The 16024-nt window shown below is 47.2% G+C and overlaps 2 protein-coding genes and 1 long non-coding RNA gene across 3 annotated transcripts; all 3 read left to right on the plus strand.

Annotated features, from left to right (window-relative positions):
• The first annotated feature begins 3164 nt into the window (after positions 1-3164).
• LOC125536968 (scarecrow-like protein 32) lies at positions 3165-4980 on the plus strand. Its single transcript, XM_048700262.2, has one exon. The coding sequence runs from the start codon at positions 3518-3520 to the stop codon at positions 4763-4765; it is 1248 nt and encodes a 415-aa protein (XP_048556219.2). The 5' UTR covers positions 3165-3517; the 3' UTR covers positions 4766-4980.
• Positions 4981-7061: 2081 nt separating this feature from the next.
• On the plus strand, positions 7062-10338 carry LOC125530333 (uncharacterized). The gene is made up of 2 exons (XM_087527380.1): positions 7062-9301; positions 9376-10338. Exon 1 carries the CDS (start codon positions 7178-7180, stop codon positions 7916-7918), a length of 741 nt encoding a protein of 246 aa, XP_087383506.1. The 5' UTR covers positions 7062-7177; the 3' UTR covers positions 7919-9301; positions 9376-10338.
• A 2241-nt stretch (positions 10339-12579) lies between these two features.
• On the plus strand, positions 12580-13083 carry LOC125536977 (uncharacterized). Its single transcript, XR_007295394.2, has 2 exons — positions 12580-12763; positions 12852-13083. It is a non-coding gene; the product is annotated as an uncharacterized LOC125536977 (long non-coding RNA).
• The last annotated feature ends 2941 nt before the right edge of the window (positions 13084-16024 follow it).

The following is a 16024-nucleotide window of genomic DNA, read 5'->3' on the forward strand; positions in this document are numbered from 1 at the left end:
TAGCAGACCTTTCCCCGGACAGATTGAAGAATTATTATTATACTTTTTGTAGGAAAACTTTTGATATATTCATCTCCAATCATGGCAGGACAAAGAACACCAGAAATAATAAAAAAATATTTAGATTCATGGACCATCTAGCGACGACTACAAGAATTGGAGTGAGCTGAAGGCGTGCTGCCATTATCGCCCCTCTCTCATCGAAACTGGACAAAACTTGTTGCACGACAGTCGGAAAGTCGTCGTGCTAAGGTCCCATAGGACTAGCGCACCAGAATAACAACCGTCACCAATGAAGAGTAGCGTACATCGGAAGAATCCAACCTGAAGATACACGAACATAGATGAACAACAAACTGATCCGAGTGGATCCACCAAAGATAAATCTGCCGGAGACACATCTCCACACGCCCACCAACAATACTAGATGCACCACCGAAATGTGGGCTATGCGAGGAGAATCTTGTTCCATCTTCACGGAGCCGCCATCATCTCGTCTTTCTGATAGGACAAATATTCTAACAAAACACAAAGTAACATCTAAAAACGAAGCCACCATCGCGTCTCCATGACTCTAAGGCAGCCGGGGACGAAGCGGACCGGGCGGCGGTGCCGGTGGAGGCGAAGAAAACCTTAGCTCGGGAGAGGAGGCGGCAGCTACTATTGTTGTTGCTTTGGCATGTGAAGAGGAATTAAAAAAGTCATATCTAACTCCTACGCTGTTTGATTAACCAAACAAAAATATAAAAGAAAAGTCCCGATGAATCTTCGCGTATTTCCCATCTAGACGAGAGCCATACGCACCCATGAGCTATTGGAGTGCCATGTCTCCACCCTTTCCAAATCATATTTCCCTTCGTTAGTTTCCTGGCGTGGTATCTTCGACAGATATTGACTGACAAGTGACAGGTTCTGTTACGCATGCCTCCAAATCAATCAGCCGGAGCTAAACTGCACGATCGACCCTCGCTTCCTTCTCCAACCTAACGATCGTCAAAATCAACAAGAAAATACAGCGACTACGACAAAGCATGGACACAAGCATGCCCCTAATTTTGTCCCGACCATGCTCGGGATGACAGCAACCGCTTCTTAAATCGCCCAAGAGATGCTCGCACCCGTGGATTGTTCTCCTACCTGCTGCTTGTTCCGATCTGGGAGGGTCCGCCGCCGAGCGATAGAAAAATGGGGCGCGGATAGAAGTGACAAGGCGGAGGTATTTTTACTCTGAGATTTGGCCCCGTCCTCCGACGGCCACGGCTGCTTCCGATGTCGCCTTCTACCCTTCTCCCTGGTCTTGTATGAACCTATAGTTTATTATGGTATGATGACAATGGAGGCGCCGCAGTTAGCGAATATGAAACTCGCCTGGCATGTCGAGTGTCCACAGTGACTGATCACCAAATCAGTCCACTCCATGGCTTAGCTCCTGTTATGTTAGCGAGTGCCCGTTTGGTTGGAGGCTATACCTTTGCCACGCCTAACAAAGTTTGGCAAACCTACACCCTAAGCTTGTAAAAGTTTGTATTCCCCGCGATTACTCTTTGTCTCTTTGTACAACTTTATACTTAGAGTGCGTCAATTAATATGGATTAGAGGGAGTATTTTCTTTCTTGGTCGTCGTCCTTGTGGCCTTTTTATCGCACTTCACGCTTTTTTTTCAATAAATGATGAATTTTATTGACTTAAAACGAGGCATCAAGACACACAACTAACACCAACACATAGAAAAAAAGTCAGCAACTAGCAAAGTCATATAAGACCAAAATTATTCATGTATGAGGAAAAAAGAAAATAAATCTCAAGGCAATAGATTGGCGATCTGCAAACTGTAGTAATAATCATATCCGCATCAATCATCTCATGACTTCATATGAATGGCGAAGGTTTTCAACAGCAACCCCCTCATAAAGGGAGCGACACTAGCATAGCCGCCGCCACCTTCAAAAATTAGTCCAAGCATATTCAGACAATGCTTTCAAGTAGGTAACCATCTCCCCTAAAAAAAAGTAGGTAACCATGAAAAAAAAATGGTCTCCATTGCCAATTATAACCAATTCGGGTCAAACCTAAGATTTCACCCCTTAGCTCTAGACTGAGTGCACGTAGCACCCTCATTGAAGTCACTCATGTGTTGCCTCCATCAGTTTTGTGTGAGTCCAACAGCTACATGTGATGTGCAGCTGCCGCCACTGCACAATCATCACTGCCGCATCAAGCCTTCGACTATAGTTTGCATCTCACCGCTGAAGTCAACCATCATATCAGGAGAGATAAACCCTCTCTGAAGACCTTACGATGATCACCGCCGCCGTGGAGCCGTAGGCGGTCGTTGTAGCATAGTCTGCAACACCACCATCTGGGCAACCGGGTCTGGATCACCATCACCACCATCCAAGGCCGATGCACCGACGTGGAGAGAAGCATGCCCCGCCATGGAGCCCCGCAACAACCGAATCGGGGAAGCTAGATCTGGCCGAGAACGACCCGACCCAGCCGTCCCACGCAACACCTCACAACCAGCCACGTGTGCACCCTCCACCAGCAGAGCATCACCCCCCCCCCTCCCGCCTCAGTGCATTGTCGATGACACACAAGGCAGCCATGCTAGCAGCCGCCGGTCACCACAGCGTCGAACACCAGCAGTCACTGCACCCCACAAGACAGGACGCTGCATGATGGGAGAAGGCCCCACCTCCGCCACCCCTGCACGGGCTTTGCCTAGCAGTGGCCATCGGCGGCGGAGAGGAAGGAGGAGCAGGTGGGAGAGTGGTGGTTGACGGCGGAGATCTGATTGTCGCCTGTGTCGTCAAGGCTAGGCGACGTGGGGCCGAAGTCGCTTTTTCTATCCGCTCTCGGCGGAGATCTAGTCCACACATATGCTTGTAAACTCTGCAATAAGTACTTGAGGATTATGTGCATCGATTGATGCAGAAGCCATGGATTTTCACTCTTTTTTGGGGGGAAAGAAAAAGCCCTAAGCGTAGCCCTCAACTTAAAAGTTGTCTAAAATTATTGCTCCAAACAAGGGCTTGTTGTGCATATCCTTTCAAACGGGAGCTATTGAGAAGAAAAAAAGGGGATTTCTGAGAAGAATCTGCAACCAACAAAACTTGCAACAACCCTATAGTCTAATCAGTCCAGAGTTCAGACACAATCAGACAAAGCAAGGCGTTAAGAATGATAGCACGTTGTCCTTTCACGTGGAAAGAGTCAAGAATTCGATCCATTTTCTCCATGGAAACGAAGAGCGAATCTTTCACAGAAAGTCCTATAAATAGGCCAAGCCCACTCCAACATGCAAACCAAAACAACCTACAATAATAATCACCCCCTGTAGCAATTGGCCTTCTAGGGATTTGCATTTGCCTCCGTTCACACCTCCTGATCAGACGTCAAAACTCTAGACCAGACGATCCCAACCTGCCCAATCATGTAGGCTGACAGGTGTTACAGTCCCTGCGTCCAAAATCTTGTACTACCAGTACGTGTCAGTAGGGCACGAGGTCACCTCGGCATGGAGCAGGAGCTGCGGAGCGGCGGGGCGGTCAGGGCGCAGAGCACGCTGTGCTTCTCCGGCGCGCTGGTGGACGGGCCCCGGATCCAGCAGCTGCTCCTCCACTGCGCCGCCGCGCTCGAGTCCAACGACGTCACGCTGGCGCAGCAGGCCATGTGGGTGCTCAACAACATCGCCTCCGCGCAGGGGGACCCCAACCAGCGCCTCACCTCGTCGCTCCTCCGCGGCCTCGTCGCGCGCGCCTGCCGGACCTGCGGCTCCCCGCGCGCCGACAGCATGGGGCCGCCCCCGGCGCTGGGATCGCAGCGGGCCATGTCCGTCACGGAGCTCGCCGACTACGTCGACCTCACCCCGTGGCACCGGTTCGGCTTCACCGCCTCCAACGGCGCCATCCTCCGCGCCGTCGCCGGGAGGGACGCCGTGCACGTTGTGGACCTTGGAGTCACGCGCTGCATGCAGTGGCCCACGCTCATCGACGCGCTCTCTAAAAGGCCCGGGGGCCCGCCGGCGCTCCGCATCACCGTGCCGTCCGTCCGGCCCGCCGGCCCGCCGCTGCTCGGCGTGCCGGACGAGGAGATAGGTCTCAGGCTGGCCAACTTTGCCAAGTCCAAAGGCGTGCGCCTGGAGTTCAACGTCGTCAACAAGAGCACGGCCACGTCATCTCCATCTCCGACGAAGCTGCAGACGCTTTGCCAGGAGCTCGCCTGCGTCCTCTCCGACCCGCCGGCGCTGCGGCTAAGAGACGGCGAGGCGCTCGTGGTGAACTGCCAGAGCTGGCTCCGGCACGTGGCGCCGGGCTCGAGGGACGGCTTCGTGGACGCGGTCCGGGCGCTGGACCCGTGCCTGGTCACCGTGACCGACGAGGACGCCGACCTGGACTCGCCGAGCCTGGCCACGCGCATCGCGGGCTGCTTCAACTTCCACTGGATCCTCTTCGACGCGCTCGACACGTCGGCGCCCAGGGACAGCCCGCGGCGGCTGGAGCACGAGGCGGCCGTGGGCCAGAAGATCGAGAGCGTCGTCGGCGCCGACGGCACCGAGCGGTCCGAGTCCGGCGCGCGGCTCGCGGAGAGGATGCGGCGCAAAGGGTTCGCCGGCGTGGGGTTCGGCGAGGACGAGGTGGCCGAGGTGCGGCACCTGCTGAGCGAGCACGCGACGGGGTGGGGCGTGAAGCGGGAGGAGGACATGCTGGTGCTCACGTGGAAGGGGCATGCAGCCGTGTTCACCACTGCCTGGGCGCCCAACTAAAGCTGGTAGCTTAATCCGATACTACCATTAGCGACTGAAACTACTGATAGGAATGCATGTGGCCATGAGAGAGTAGTTTTAGGTTGATAATGTAGCTCAGAAAGGATCAAAATGACATGACACATAAACCGTCTTCTTTATTGTTCATCAATGGAAAACGGTGGAAGAATGAATCAATATTCAATAGAAGAAATGGAGCCTTCTTGCATCATGAATTTGTTCTAGTTTCTTGGAACACATGCTCATACATATGGCTGAAATTACTCCAAGTACCCCCTCCGTTTCTAAATATAAGATGTTTTTTCTTTTCTCTATTTTCTTAGGTTCGAATTCATCTTGGACGCGTTTTACTGAGTTTTTTTTTACTTATTTTAATTCATATGTAGTCCATATTGCAATAAAGCAGTACACACGCATGGATGTTTCTAGATCCATATCTTAAACAATATCTTTACTCTGAATCAACATGTGGTTGGATAGTTAGAGAGACTGTGATATCCCCAGCCCACCAGGGTTCAAGTTCTGATGCTCGCATTTATTCTTGGATTTATTTCAGGATTTTCTGCGATGCGCATTTAGTGGGAGGAGACGATCATAGGGGTAGGGTGTACGTGTTAGAGATGAGTTTATTTACGTGTATATGAGCGCTTGTGTCTGTACTGTGTTAAAAAACCATATCTTTACTCAAAGTTGGAGTTAGATATAGATATACGGCAATGTAGACAATAGTGGTGATGAATATTAATTGAACGGCCCCACATGGATATTTAGCTAGATATAGTGTGTTAAATTAGAAAGCAAAAACAAATATTCATCATAAGAACAATCAATAATGCAATAATTCCAAATGCAATAAAACTGTAAGTATATGATTTCCATCTTATGTGCACTCACTTATCGAGTGACTATACCACATACAATTGTTTTTTTTCAGCCACTTTGCTCTCCACCACGTGATCTCCTTCCGCCTCCAGCCACTCCTTCCTCCTCCTCCAAACCTTCTCTCTCCATCGCCTGTGATACTGCATCCTTCGAGGTCCTAGCGAGCTCTCATCAATGATGTCATGGGTAGTCGCAGTGTTCTCAGCTTGAGGTCGGGCGCCACCTAATCTTATCGACGGTCAAACATAAAAAGCCCCCCCCCCCCCCCCGAAACCCGTCAACCCTCTAGCTCGCCTGCTTCAGCGACGCCGCAGCCAGCCGTGTCCTTCCTGCCTCCGACGCCTCAAGAAGATTGCTTGTCTAGGTTGTAATATATGAAATCGTAGGAATAGTCCCACTAAAAGTTTTATTTGCCAAAAAGAAGGATCAACCTAGGCATCTGCGTCGGTCGATACACAGAATCATATATTATTGATTATTCGACAATGCGGCCACCTTGCACATTTGCCAGCCACATCCCCGGGGCGAATCCCCAGGGTCGTCGCCCAGGCATACACCACCATGACATAGCCACCGCCACCCTAGTCAAACTCCTGGGCGGATGATGATGAGGGAGGTTGGAGGAGGAAGCATCACATAGGGCCATCCCCCACTGCGGTTTTGTATGTCGCGTTTTAACCATTTTTCTTTTGGGTTTCAATTTTCTTGGCTCTCTTCTGTTTTTTGTCTTCATTTTTTAAAAAATTTACTTTTTATTTTTATTTTTTAGTACGTGTCTACTTTTTCCATACACATTGTATATTTTTTGTACACATTAGGAACATTTTATATACATGTTTAACATTTCGCAAATACATGGTAACATTTTTTTTCAAATATATGTTTTGATGTATACTTTTTCCATCAAAATTGTACATTTTTCGTATACATTTGAAACATTATTTTACACACGGTTAACATTTTTTGAAACAAACATTCTCGAACATTTTTTCGAATGTGTTAAACATTTCTTAAATACATGTTGATAAATTTTTTAAAATACATGCTGAAGTATTTCTTTAAGTGATATGAAGTTTTTAAACTATGTAAACATTTTTGTACATTCTATAACATTTTTTAAATGTCACGAATATATATTAGAAACACGTGAACATTTTTAAAATGTAACACATTTTTTTGAATAGTACTAACCATTTTCTTGAATTTCACGGACATTTTTTACATTGTACAAACATATTTTCATGTCATGAGTAGTACATGTTTTTTGAAACACATGAATTCTCTTTAAATGTCACAAACATGTTTTTTGCCAATGGTATCAAACATCTTTTGATCATTATGCTAACAATTTTCTTACGCTGCCCTACGTGGGGAATAGGACGCACGTTCCGTTTGTACTTCTTCAGACTGAGACAAGAAATTGACACAAGAAATTGAAATGATGATCTTAACAGCGCTGTGCTTGTGGTCCTTTTTTCAAGTACGGCGCTGTGCTGTGCTTGTGATCTTAACAGCTCTATTGCCAAACAGATGGCCGATTCCACCGCGCACCCGCCGCCGGCGGTGGATCAGCGAGTCCAGCGGCTGGCTACCCGCGCCTCCATCGCAGTCGCCGCTGCGGCTACGCTCTTCCTCCTGTACCTCGTCCGGCACGCCTCCACCCCCTGCTTCCCCGCGTCCCACACCATCCCCCTCTCTCCCTTCCCCCGCAACTCCTGCGACGCCGCCTCCCGCCGCGTCCTCCCCCCGGACCGCCGGCTCGCAAAGCTCCGCTCATCCTCTCGCTGGCGCCGCCGCTCCACTGCGCTAGCTTCCTCCGTATTCCCCCCGCTACACGGCCTCCGCCTCCTGGCCAACTCCTCCCGCGTCCTCTGCCTCACTGCCGGCGCCGGCAACGCCGTCGACGCGCTCCACGCAGCGGGGGTAAGCGAAGTGACCGGGATCGACCTCGTGGACTTCCCGCCGCTCGTCCGTCGCGCAGACCCCCACCGCCTCCCCTTCTCTGACGGCGCCTTCGATCTCATCTTCTCCGACGACCCGGCGGGGATCTCCGGCGCGCTCTTCCCGGCTCGCGTCGCCGCGGAGGCCGAGCGCGCTGTCCGCGACGGAGGCGCCATCGCCCTCGCCGTCGACTGGCAGCAGGACCCCGCCGCCGTCGCCGCGCTCTTCAAGAGGTCCCGCGTCGTGGATACCAGGGCTGTCACCTTGGATGGCTCCCAGGTCAGGTTGCTAATTTTTCAGAGTAATGGCACCACCCTGAACCCGCGATGATATTCTGAACCAGTGTTAAAGTAATTCTCCTGTCCATCATGTTGTTTCTGTTTAGATCAAACACTAGATTTTACTGAGCTATGGATTTCCGCATCAGAATATAACTGTAACTGTGTAGATCAATAGTTGAGAAAAATGGAAGATTGCTGCGGTGCCGGTTGCTCTAGCAATAATAAATTTCTAACATTCCCTGAAAGTTCGATCATTTTGCTGTGCTTGTTTTTCTAGCTATGACCATACGAATTAGGATCAACATATATCAACTCAATACAGATTTTGGGAATATATATAGGCTCATATGCACCGCTTTGCAATTTTGCAAACTTGTGGGCTTTTAATAGTTCTTAAAAAGATCATGGTACTATAAATATTGATATAGATACATATATACAGAAATGTGTGAAGAAGATATGATCATTTATGTACTGTACAAAATAGAGTGCTTCTATGGTTGATGGAGTTTTTTCTTCTGCAATTTAAAGCAAATTAATGGTTGTGATTAGAGGACTACTCGGTCGGTCTTCTTTTAAGAAAGGTTAGTTTGGTTAGTTACAAACATTGTTATCCAGGTCCAAAGAGGTGAAGACTAAAAACCCATGGACAACCCATGCACACACTTCATGTACAAGTACAACCCACAAGCACTTGTCTGAAAACTACCAGGTCTAGTGCCATAGTTGTGTACTCATCTCCTTCGCCCGACTGTCTGGACTCTGAACAGAAGTTACCGGCTTGCCGTGCATCCTAACCCTCAGAAATCCCAAATTCCAAATTAAATTATTGTCCTTGACCTCCAATTTGATCATCATCCCCACCCGGACCTGGCCGGCGCCCAAATCCTAAACTTTGGTTATCTGCCCAACTGAGTCCTAATTATTATACCATCCCAATGTTCAATGTACTATCTCTACTCCTAAAGGCGGACTTGGTAGCTTCTCTTTCACGGATTTTTTTCACCTCGCCTCCCACCATCATCTATTTTCGTCTGGTTTTTTTGCCTCATATCCATCCAACGCTCCACGCTGGTTTTTTACTCTCCCACCAACGCCTAGAACACCTACGCACACATCTCTCTCACTCGCCTCTCCCCCATCTCGCCTCTCCTTGAGCCATCGTTGCTGCCGTCCAGTACGGATCACTTCCTCTACTGATTGACACCGCCACAGCACAACCGGATCCCATCTGGCTCTCCTTCTTTCCAACATCCACCGATGCATCGTTGCTCCGCCCCCGCGCGCGGCCGCCCGGCTAACCTAACCGCCTCTATCTTCGATGATGACCCCGACACCGGCGCCTCCGTGTTACTCTCCCTGTTTGGCTCCCCAAATCCCTCTGCCTCGCCGTCACGGACGTCGATGATGACGCCTCCCTGAACCTCGACAGGTAATGTCACATCATCTCAGTTTCTTGAGAATTGACATGGTCAGTCATGTACTGAAAGTGTGATGCTCTTTCAGTAGTTGGCCCTTTAAATAGCAAGTGGGGTGTGTGTGTTGCATCTGATGTGCACGAGCTCAACCTGGCGAGCTCCTGGGAGAAGAAAAACGGAGCCACAACAGCCCTGGCGAGCTTGAGATGACGAAGGTGCCACAGGTGGTGTGGGAGAGGAGATGGTCTCCATCCGAGGTCCGAGGACCAGCCATGACGTCGAGCTGCTGCAGCATGGAGTCAGGAGTGTGTTCGCACCCCGGCGTGTCCCAGTATGTGCTTTGGAAGACACGCGTCAATCTCAACAGACCCTTATGCGTCCACATTATTTGCTTCAGAAACAGATAGCAGCTCTCTGATGTAGTAAGGAGAAACCAAGAATGATAGAGCATCCTCGTGTCAAACTCAACACACCCTGGCACTTCTCCATTGTTTGATTCAGAAACAGGCAGAAACAACTGCTATCTCTGAATTTATTTGTTTCTGCTATCTCTGAATTTATTTAAGGTTGTTTCTCTTATCTCTGTTCTGATGTACATGCATCTTCCCTTCCTACCTTCCATACATATATGTGCTACAACCATGCCTTTTTTGTCCTGTAAATGTGCTACAGATATGTGCAGCAAAGTAGTCTTCATGTGCGAGGAAGCAAAGACGATATGATGCTATGCAATCATGCTCCTGTTAGTTGGAAGTCCAATCTCGGCTTGATTACCGCTCTTTAAGCAAAATTATTTCTAACAGATCTTATCCTAGACGATTCTTGCTTAAACGATTTTAGAAGCACAACTACCAGCATGTGCACTTAATAAAATGCAAGTCCGAATGCAGATGCTGAAAATAGTTTGGGAATTATACATATTCAATCTCCCAGTTTGTGATTTTCTTTGTGTTTATGTTGTACAAAAATGTACGAACGAGTGGCATGTGTCATCTATAGCATGTCCCCTTTGTCTGAATGTTCAACTAGAAGAGTTTCATCTCATTTGGCAATGAGCACTGCAATAATACATGCAACTCTTTACAGCTACTAACGTGAAGTTGCACTCAGGTTCTAGCATGGACTAAAGAGTTATTGTTGGTATGTATCACTTTAATTTTTACAGTCTATAGGTATATTTATATGGCCAGTATTGATCTCAAGGACAACATGCTGTGATTTCCTCTATTACTTCTGGTCAATATTGCTGTAACTACAGTCACTACCATTCAAAATTTTCTTTAGAGGAACTACAACAGGTATTTCTGCTGACCTGAACATTGAACTAAGCAATACAAAAGGTTCATGTTGTTCCCTTTCCAGATGCTTTAGAACAGACAAGTGATGATGTTGGAATAAGAGGTTGCTTGATTCCCTTTTATGCCATAGTTCATAGTACAACACACAGGTACTGCAGCCTCTTAAATTATAAGATAGGAGCCACTAGGGATCAGACTACTGATCCCTAGCGTTTCATCATAGTAGTCCATAGCTGTAGGATTAGTGGCACACAAGCCGTTAGATCCTGTGCGGGAAGGACGCATGTTGTTAGCTAGATTCTTTGGTAACGTCCTCCTTTTATTACGATGCTTCCTATAACTGCTCTCATCCTAGTATTACGATTACCATGCTTCCTTCCGGAAACTGCTCTCGTCCTAGTAGCCAGTTAATTTATACGGGCCTTTGCTTCTTAGAACCAAGTTGTCTAGACTGCTTCTGCTTCCATCGCTCAATTAAGCAAGGATGTCTCATATGATACTAGTAAAATTTCATACCTTTTTATTTTCAGAAGAAACATATTATTGATTTTATGGATCCTAGTAATTTATTCAATTGCTCTGATGTAAGGAAAACTTGTATCCAGTGGAATTTATTTTTATTTCCAACACAATAAAAAAATGTTTCCACAAATGACACAATTTGCTTCTGTTGCAATCCAACAAAAAATTGTGTCCAAAAACCATGCTTCCATGTAACAAAAAATTGCATCTGAGAATTATTTCTTTGATATGGGAAAACAATGAATCCCATGAATATTTATTATGCTTCCACCGCAAGAAAACTTTGCTTCCGTCCACCACAAAAGTCTTTCCATCACAAAAACTGATTTGCTTATAACGAAACATAAGTTAGATTATATACTTCGTCCATTCATACAACATTTTGCATTTCATTTTTTTTCTCTGTTCATGTATGGATTCTTACAGAATTCAGACGCTGTTGGGTGCTTAAGTAATATGTTAGAAGTGTTTATTTCCACGCATGCATCATCAAATCGGCTGTGAGCTGTAAGGTCGAATGCTTAGTATTTTTGCTCATACAGGAAACTCACTCAGTTCGATTAATTCAGCTCCAATGGTGGTATCTGGAAGACATGGAAGTGTACAATTTTTCTGTATGTGCTCTCATATTTATATCCATTTTTTTATGCTTTCTTGAGGAAAAAAACTCTAGACCGGAGAGGGATTACTCCCTATCAGGGGCGAAGCTACAAGTTAGTCTGTGGGGTCAGTTAATCCCACAGCTTTTTAGAAAATAAGCCTAAAAACACTGTTCAGTTACTGTTTATACTGAAAAAAAACATCCAAAAAATACCATTGACCCCACAGATACTTTAGGCTGGCCTCGCCGCTGCTCCCTATAGGTCTCTTCCAAGTTTATTTACCCTGTTATTTTTCCCTTTCACGTTCTTGACCGGGGTGACTAATATGTGCCATGGTATACGTGACAACTATTGCCTATCCATATGATGCATTCCACATATTAGTTTTTTTTGAAACGGACATTCCTTATATTAGTCACTCCAAAAAAAACCATATATACACATAAAACTGAAAAGAAAAGGTGGAGTTTATATAGCGGATGCCAAAAATTACATAGACACACCTATGGTGACAATAAATGTATCTTTTCCAATTTGCCTCTATGCACAACTTCTTTTTTCTAATTACAAGCTTATCCATGTAGCTCTCTAATTTAAAGTTGAAAATAAAACAAAGACAGCATACATAAACATGACGTATCTACAGGGCGCGGCATAGCGCCGCGCGAGAATAGCTAGTATATCCTAAAGAAATGATGTACGTAAGCCATAGGTATCTTATGAAATAAATTTGGCTATGACTAAGTGTGATTTGAGAAAGCTAATGTTGTAGCCATAAGGGAATTATTAGATATAATCGAGGAGAGCTATGGTGGCATAAATCCAACGCATTATTGCACCTCTGAACCCCTAGAAAATACATGAATCACATCTTGGCTATATATATGCGGATATTGGAAGGGGGAAGAAGCAACCAAACAAAGCATAGGCATGGCCATGGGAGCATGGTGGGAGATGAAGAAGAGCTTATTAGTGAAGCTGAGTGTGTATCTGCTGATCATCGCCATGGCTAACTGTGCTCGGGATATTCCTGACTCCGTTGCCAAGAACACTCGTACGTGATATTTTTTTTTCTTTTTTCATTCTTTCTCTCGGTCGACCGTAATTCTTGGCTAATCGTGGCAACCGGTCATGGGCTGCAGACGTACACACCTGCGACGACATCAGCGAGACGTGGCGCGGGGGGTTGTGCGCCAAGCACGGCACTTGTAACAAGCCGTGCCGATCCGGGCCGAAGGGTACGACTCGGGCTTCTGCGCCGCCTTCCCCTTCCTGACCACCTGCTGCTGTAAGAAGAACTGTGTTGATACTCTGCAGCCACGCAGGAGCAACTTTTTCTGCCAATGGTGAAATAAATAAATCTCATTTCGATCGCGTCGTGCGTGCCTGCCTATAGATGGCAAAAAAAAACCATTCCTATTGGGCGTGTTTGATTACATTGCCGATCCAGCCTGGCCCGGCGAGCCTGGCTCTATTGAGCCGGTTTGAGGAGATGCATGCCAAAAAAAAACCCAGATGCACATAGTTTGATTGCCTGCATGCCCCTAGTTGCATGAGACAACCATTTTTGATCCGACGTTTGGTTGCCCGCATTGCATTAGGCTCACATATGACATGGTGTTTGGTTGCAACCTGCATAAGGTGTTGTCACCACTTCTAACTAGTGGTGAGCTTACCACACAGAATCTGAACATGTAGCGCCATCTACTTAAACAAATGACAGTTCATCCTAACTACTATCAAATGACAATTTAAATTATTAAGAGCCATTGGCTAAATAGGGGATAGTACATCGGTGTTGCTACTACCAGATCTTCCTCTTCCTCTCCTCTTCTTCTGCTTCTGCTGCTGCTTCTGCTACTGCTGCTGCTGCTTCTTGTTCTTCTTCCATCTTCTTCAAATCCTGCACTGACCTCTGTTAAGCCACATCGCCTCTGCCCACTCTAACCTTTTGGTCTTCCAAGCGTCATTGTCAAATGCCTCCACACCATGGCCAGAGCTAACAACATCGTCAGGCTCGACATCTTCCTCCTCAGGCACGTGTTCATCAAAGCCCCACTAGAGGATCCAGTTATGCAGAATGCAAAGCAAGAACTAGCTTAACCTGAGTGGAGTATGGGTGGAATGGCTTCTGATCCAGGATCTTAAACATATTCTTCAGAGCTCCAAATGCCCTCTCAACAGTTACTCTAAGGCTGGAGTGTTTGAGATTAAACAGCTCTTGTGCAGTCCTAGGATAGTTCCTACCAGAGAACTCATTGAGATGGTACCTTGTTTTCCTGAAGGGTGGAAGAATACCCGACCGACATGCATAGCCAGCACCTCCAATGTAGAACTTGCCATCGGGGATGTTGATCCCATCAGGTCCACTCATGCTGTCAGTGAGAATGTTAGCATCATGCGCTGACCCCTCCCAGCCAGCCAGCACATATGTGAACTTCAGATCAAAGTCAACAGCAGCAAGCACATTCTGGCTTGTGTAGTGCTTCCCCCTGTATGCTGTAGACTGTGACCTAGGAACTCTGGCAGTGACATGAGTACCATCTATTGCCCCAATGCAATCCTGAAAATGGCATCACAAGCCTGTGTTAGTGCTCAACTTGAACAATACAAGCATATCAAGCCATGAAAAGTGTATATTGTCAATGCTCACCTTGAAGTATGGATACCATCTCGGGCTTCCACGAATCTTGGGTGGAGTCTGATCAGATGGTCTCCTGATCATCTCTCCTCTAAGCTCCCTAATAGCATAAAGCACTTGCTTGAAGTACCTAGAGATGGTCTCCATTGATCTCCTGAACGTGTTGTGAATGACCCTAAACCTCTGGTTATGGACAACAACATGGAGGAACATGACCACTTGCTCTTTGACACTGGTGTTGATGCTATCTTGTAGCAGCCCCCTACTCCTGAAGGTCTTGACAAGTCTGGAAAATGGTGCTCTTTTCATTCTAAGTATCCACAGAGCCTCGACGTCATTGCAGTTGTAGATGTAGTTCAGATTTTGGATCCTCTCCTGTTCCCGGGGAAACAATGGACCATAGTGGATCAAAGGTCTTCCAGCACGACGAACAGCTCTCTGGTGCATGAACATGACCCATGCCTGAATCACACTAATCAGTGCTGCTGCCTAGATTATCAGCCTCATCTGTGCGTCCATAACCTAGTCGAAATCGACGGTTCGTTCAGTGGGAAATCGATCCTACACCTAGCTTAACGACCTAACCACTGAGCTAACAAAGGGGGGAGGGGGTGCTGCTTACCGGCGTCGGAGATGAGGACGGCGTAGGGGGAGCCATGGCACAGACTAGGTCGACCAGATGGTGGCCAACAACAAGGGGAGCACCAGATCCGCCGCAAACGCCGCCGCCTATAGCGCAGATCTGAAATCGCAGCCACCGCCGGTGGTGTAGCAGTAGGGAAGAAAGGGGGGCAATGGCTATGGGTGAGCGAGTGAAAGGAGGGTGAGGCTAATTTGGCGCCGGGACGGCGCGCCAAATTTCCATCTCCCGCCATCCCCCCTTGCCCTCGCCTCGCTCCCACCCGTGCGACCTCGCGCCGCACTGAGCCTGGCTCGCGAGAAACTGTCGATCCGAGCGTTTCCAGCGAGACAGACTCTGGGCTGCTTTGAGAAGCGTGCGATGCAGGCCCAACAGGAAAACCAAGCAACCAAACAGTCCTCACCCTTCCCGTGCGGGCCTGGTTGGGCTCGATGCGGGCAACCAAACACGCCCATTGTGAAGCTGCGGCACCATGGTGGTATCTGCCCGCTTGTGTCGGTCGTGTGCTAATGGGGATTTCCTATTCCCTGGTCGCTCTGGCCCATTTACGTACCAGGCCACTAGCAAGCCTTGCTTACTTGCTGGAAAATTTCAGCATTTTAGCAGATTAGTGTTCTAACAACACTTCTAGCAGTGATTTTATTCCTGTTTTAGACTCTGTTAAATTTCACTACTGTTTTTCTGTTGAGTACCATGTATTCCAGAATCTATGAATGATGTAATACATTCCCTTGTTTGGCACATGTCGAGATTAATTACGTCTATTTGTAATTGAGATTTTTGATTTCTTGCAAATATGAATACAAAATTCAAAGTGATTTTCTTTAAATTGATGCTTGGGATCACAAGATAGTTATGTAGATCTACTGCCTACACAGATTATCAATGACTACTGTTAAAGTCTACATTTTGTCGACATTATGATTGCTTTACAAAGTGCTCTCCCACACATTTTACTAAGTCATGACATAAGACATGAGCAGTGAGTAGCTACTGATTTCATCATATTATACTCCCTAGTGCTGCGAGATCTA

Source organism: Triticum urartu, chromosome 1A, assembly GCF_056163025.1.
Source record: "Triticum urartu cultivar PI428250 chromosome 1A, HENAU_Tu73, whole genome shotgun sequence".
Taxonomy (NCBI): Eukaryota; Viridiplantae; Streptophyta; class Magnoliopsida; order Poales; family Poaceae; genus Triticum; species Triticum urartu.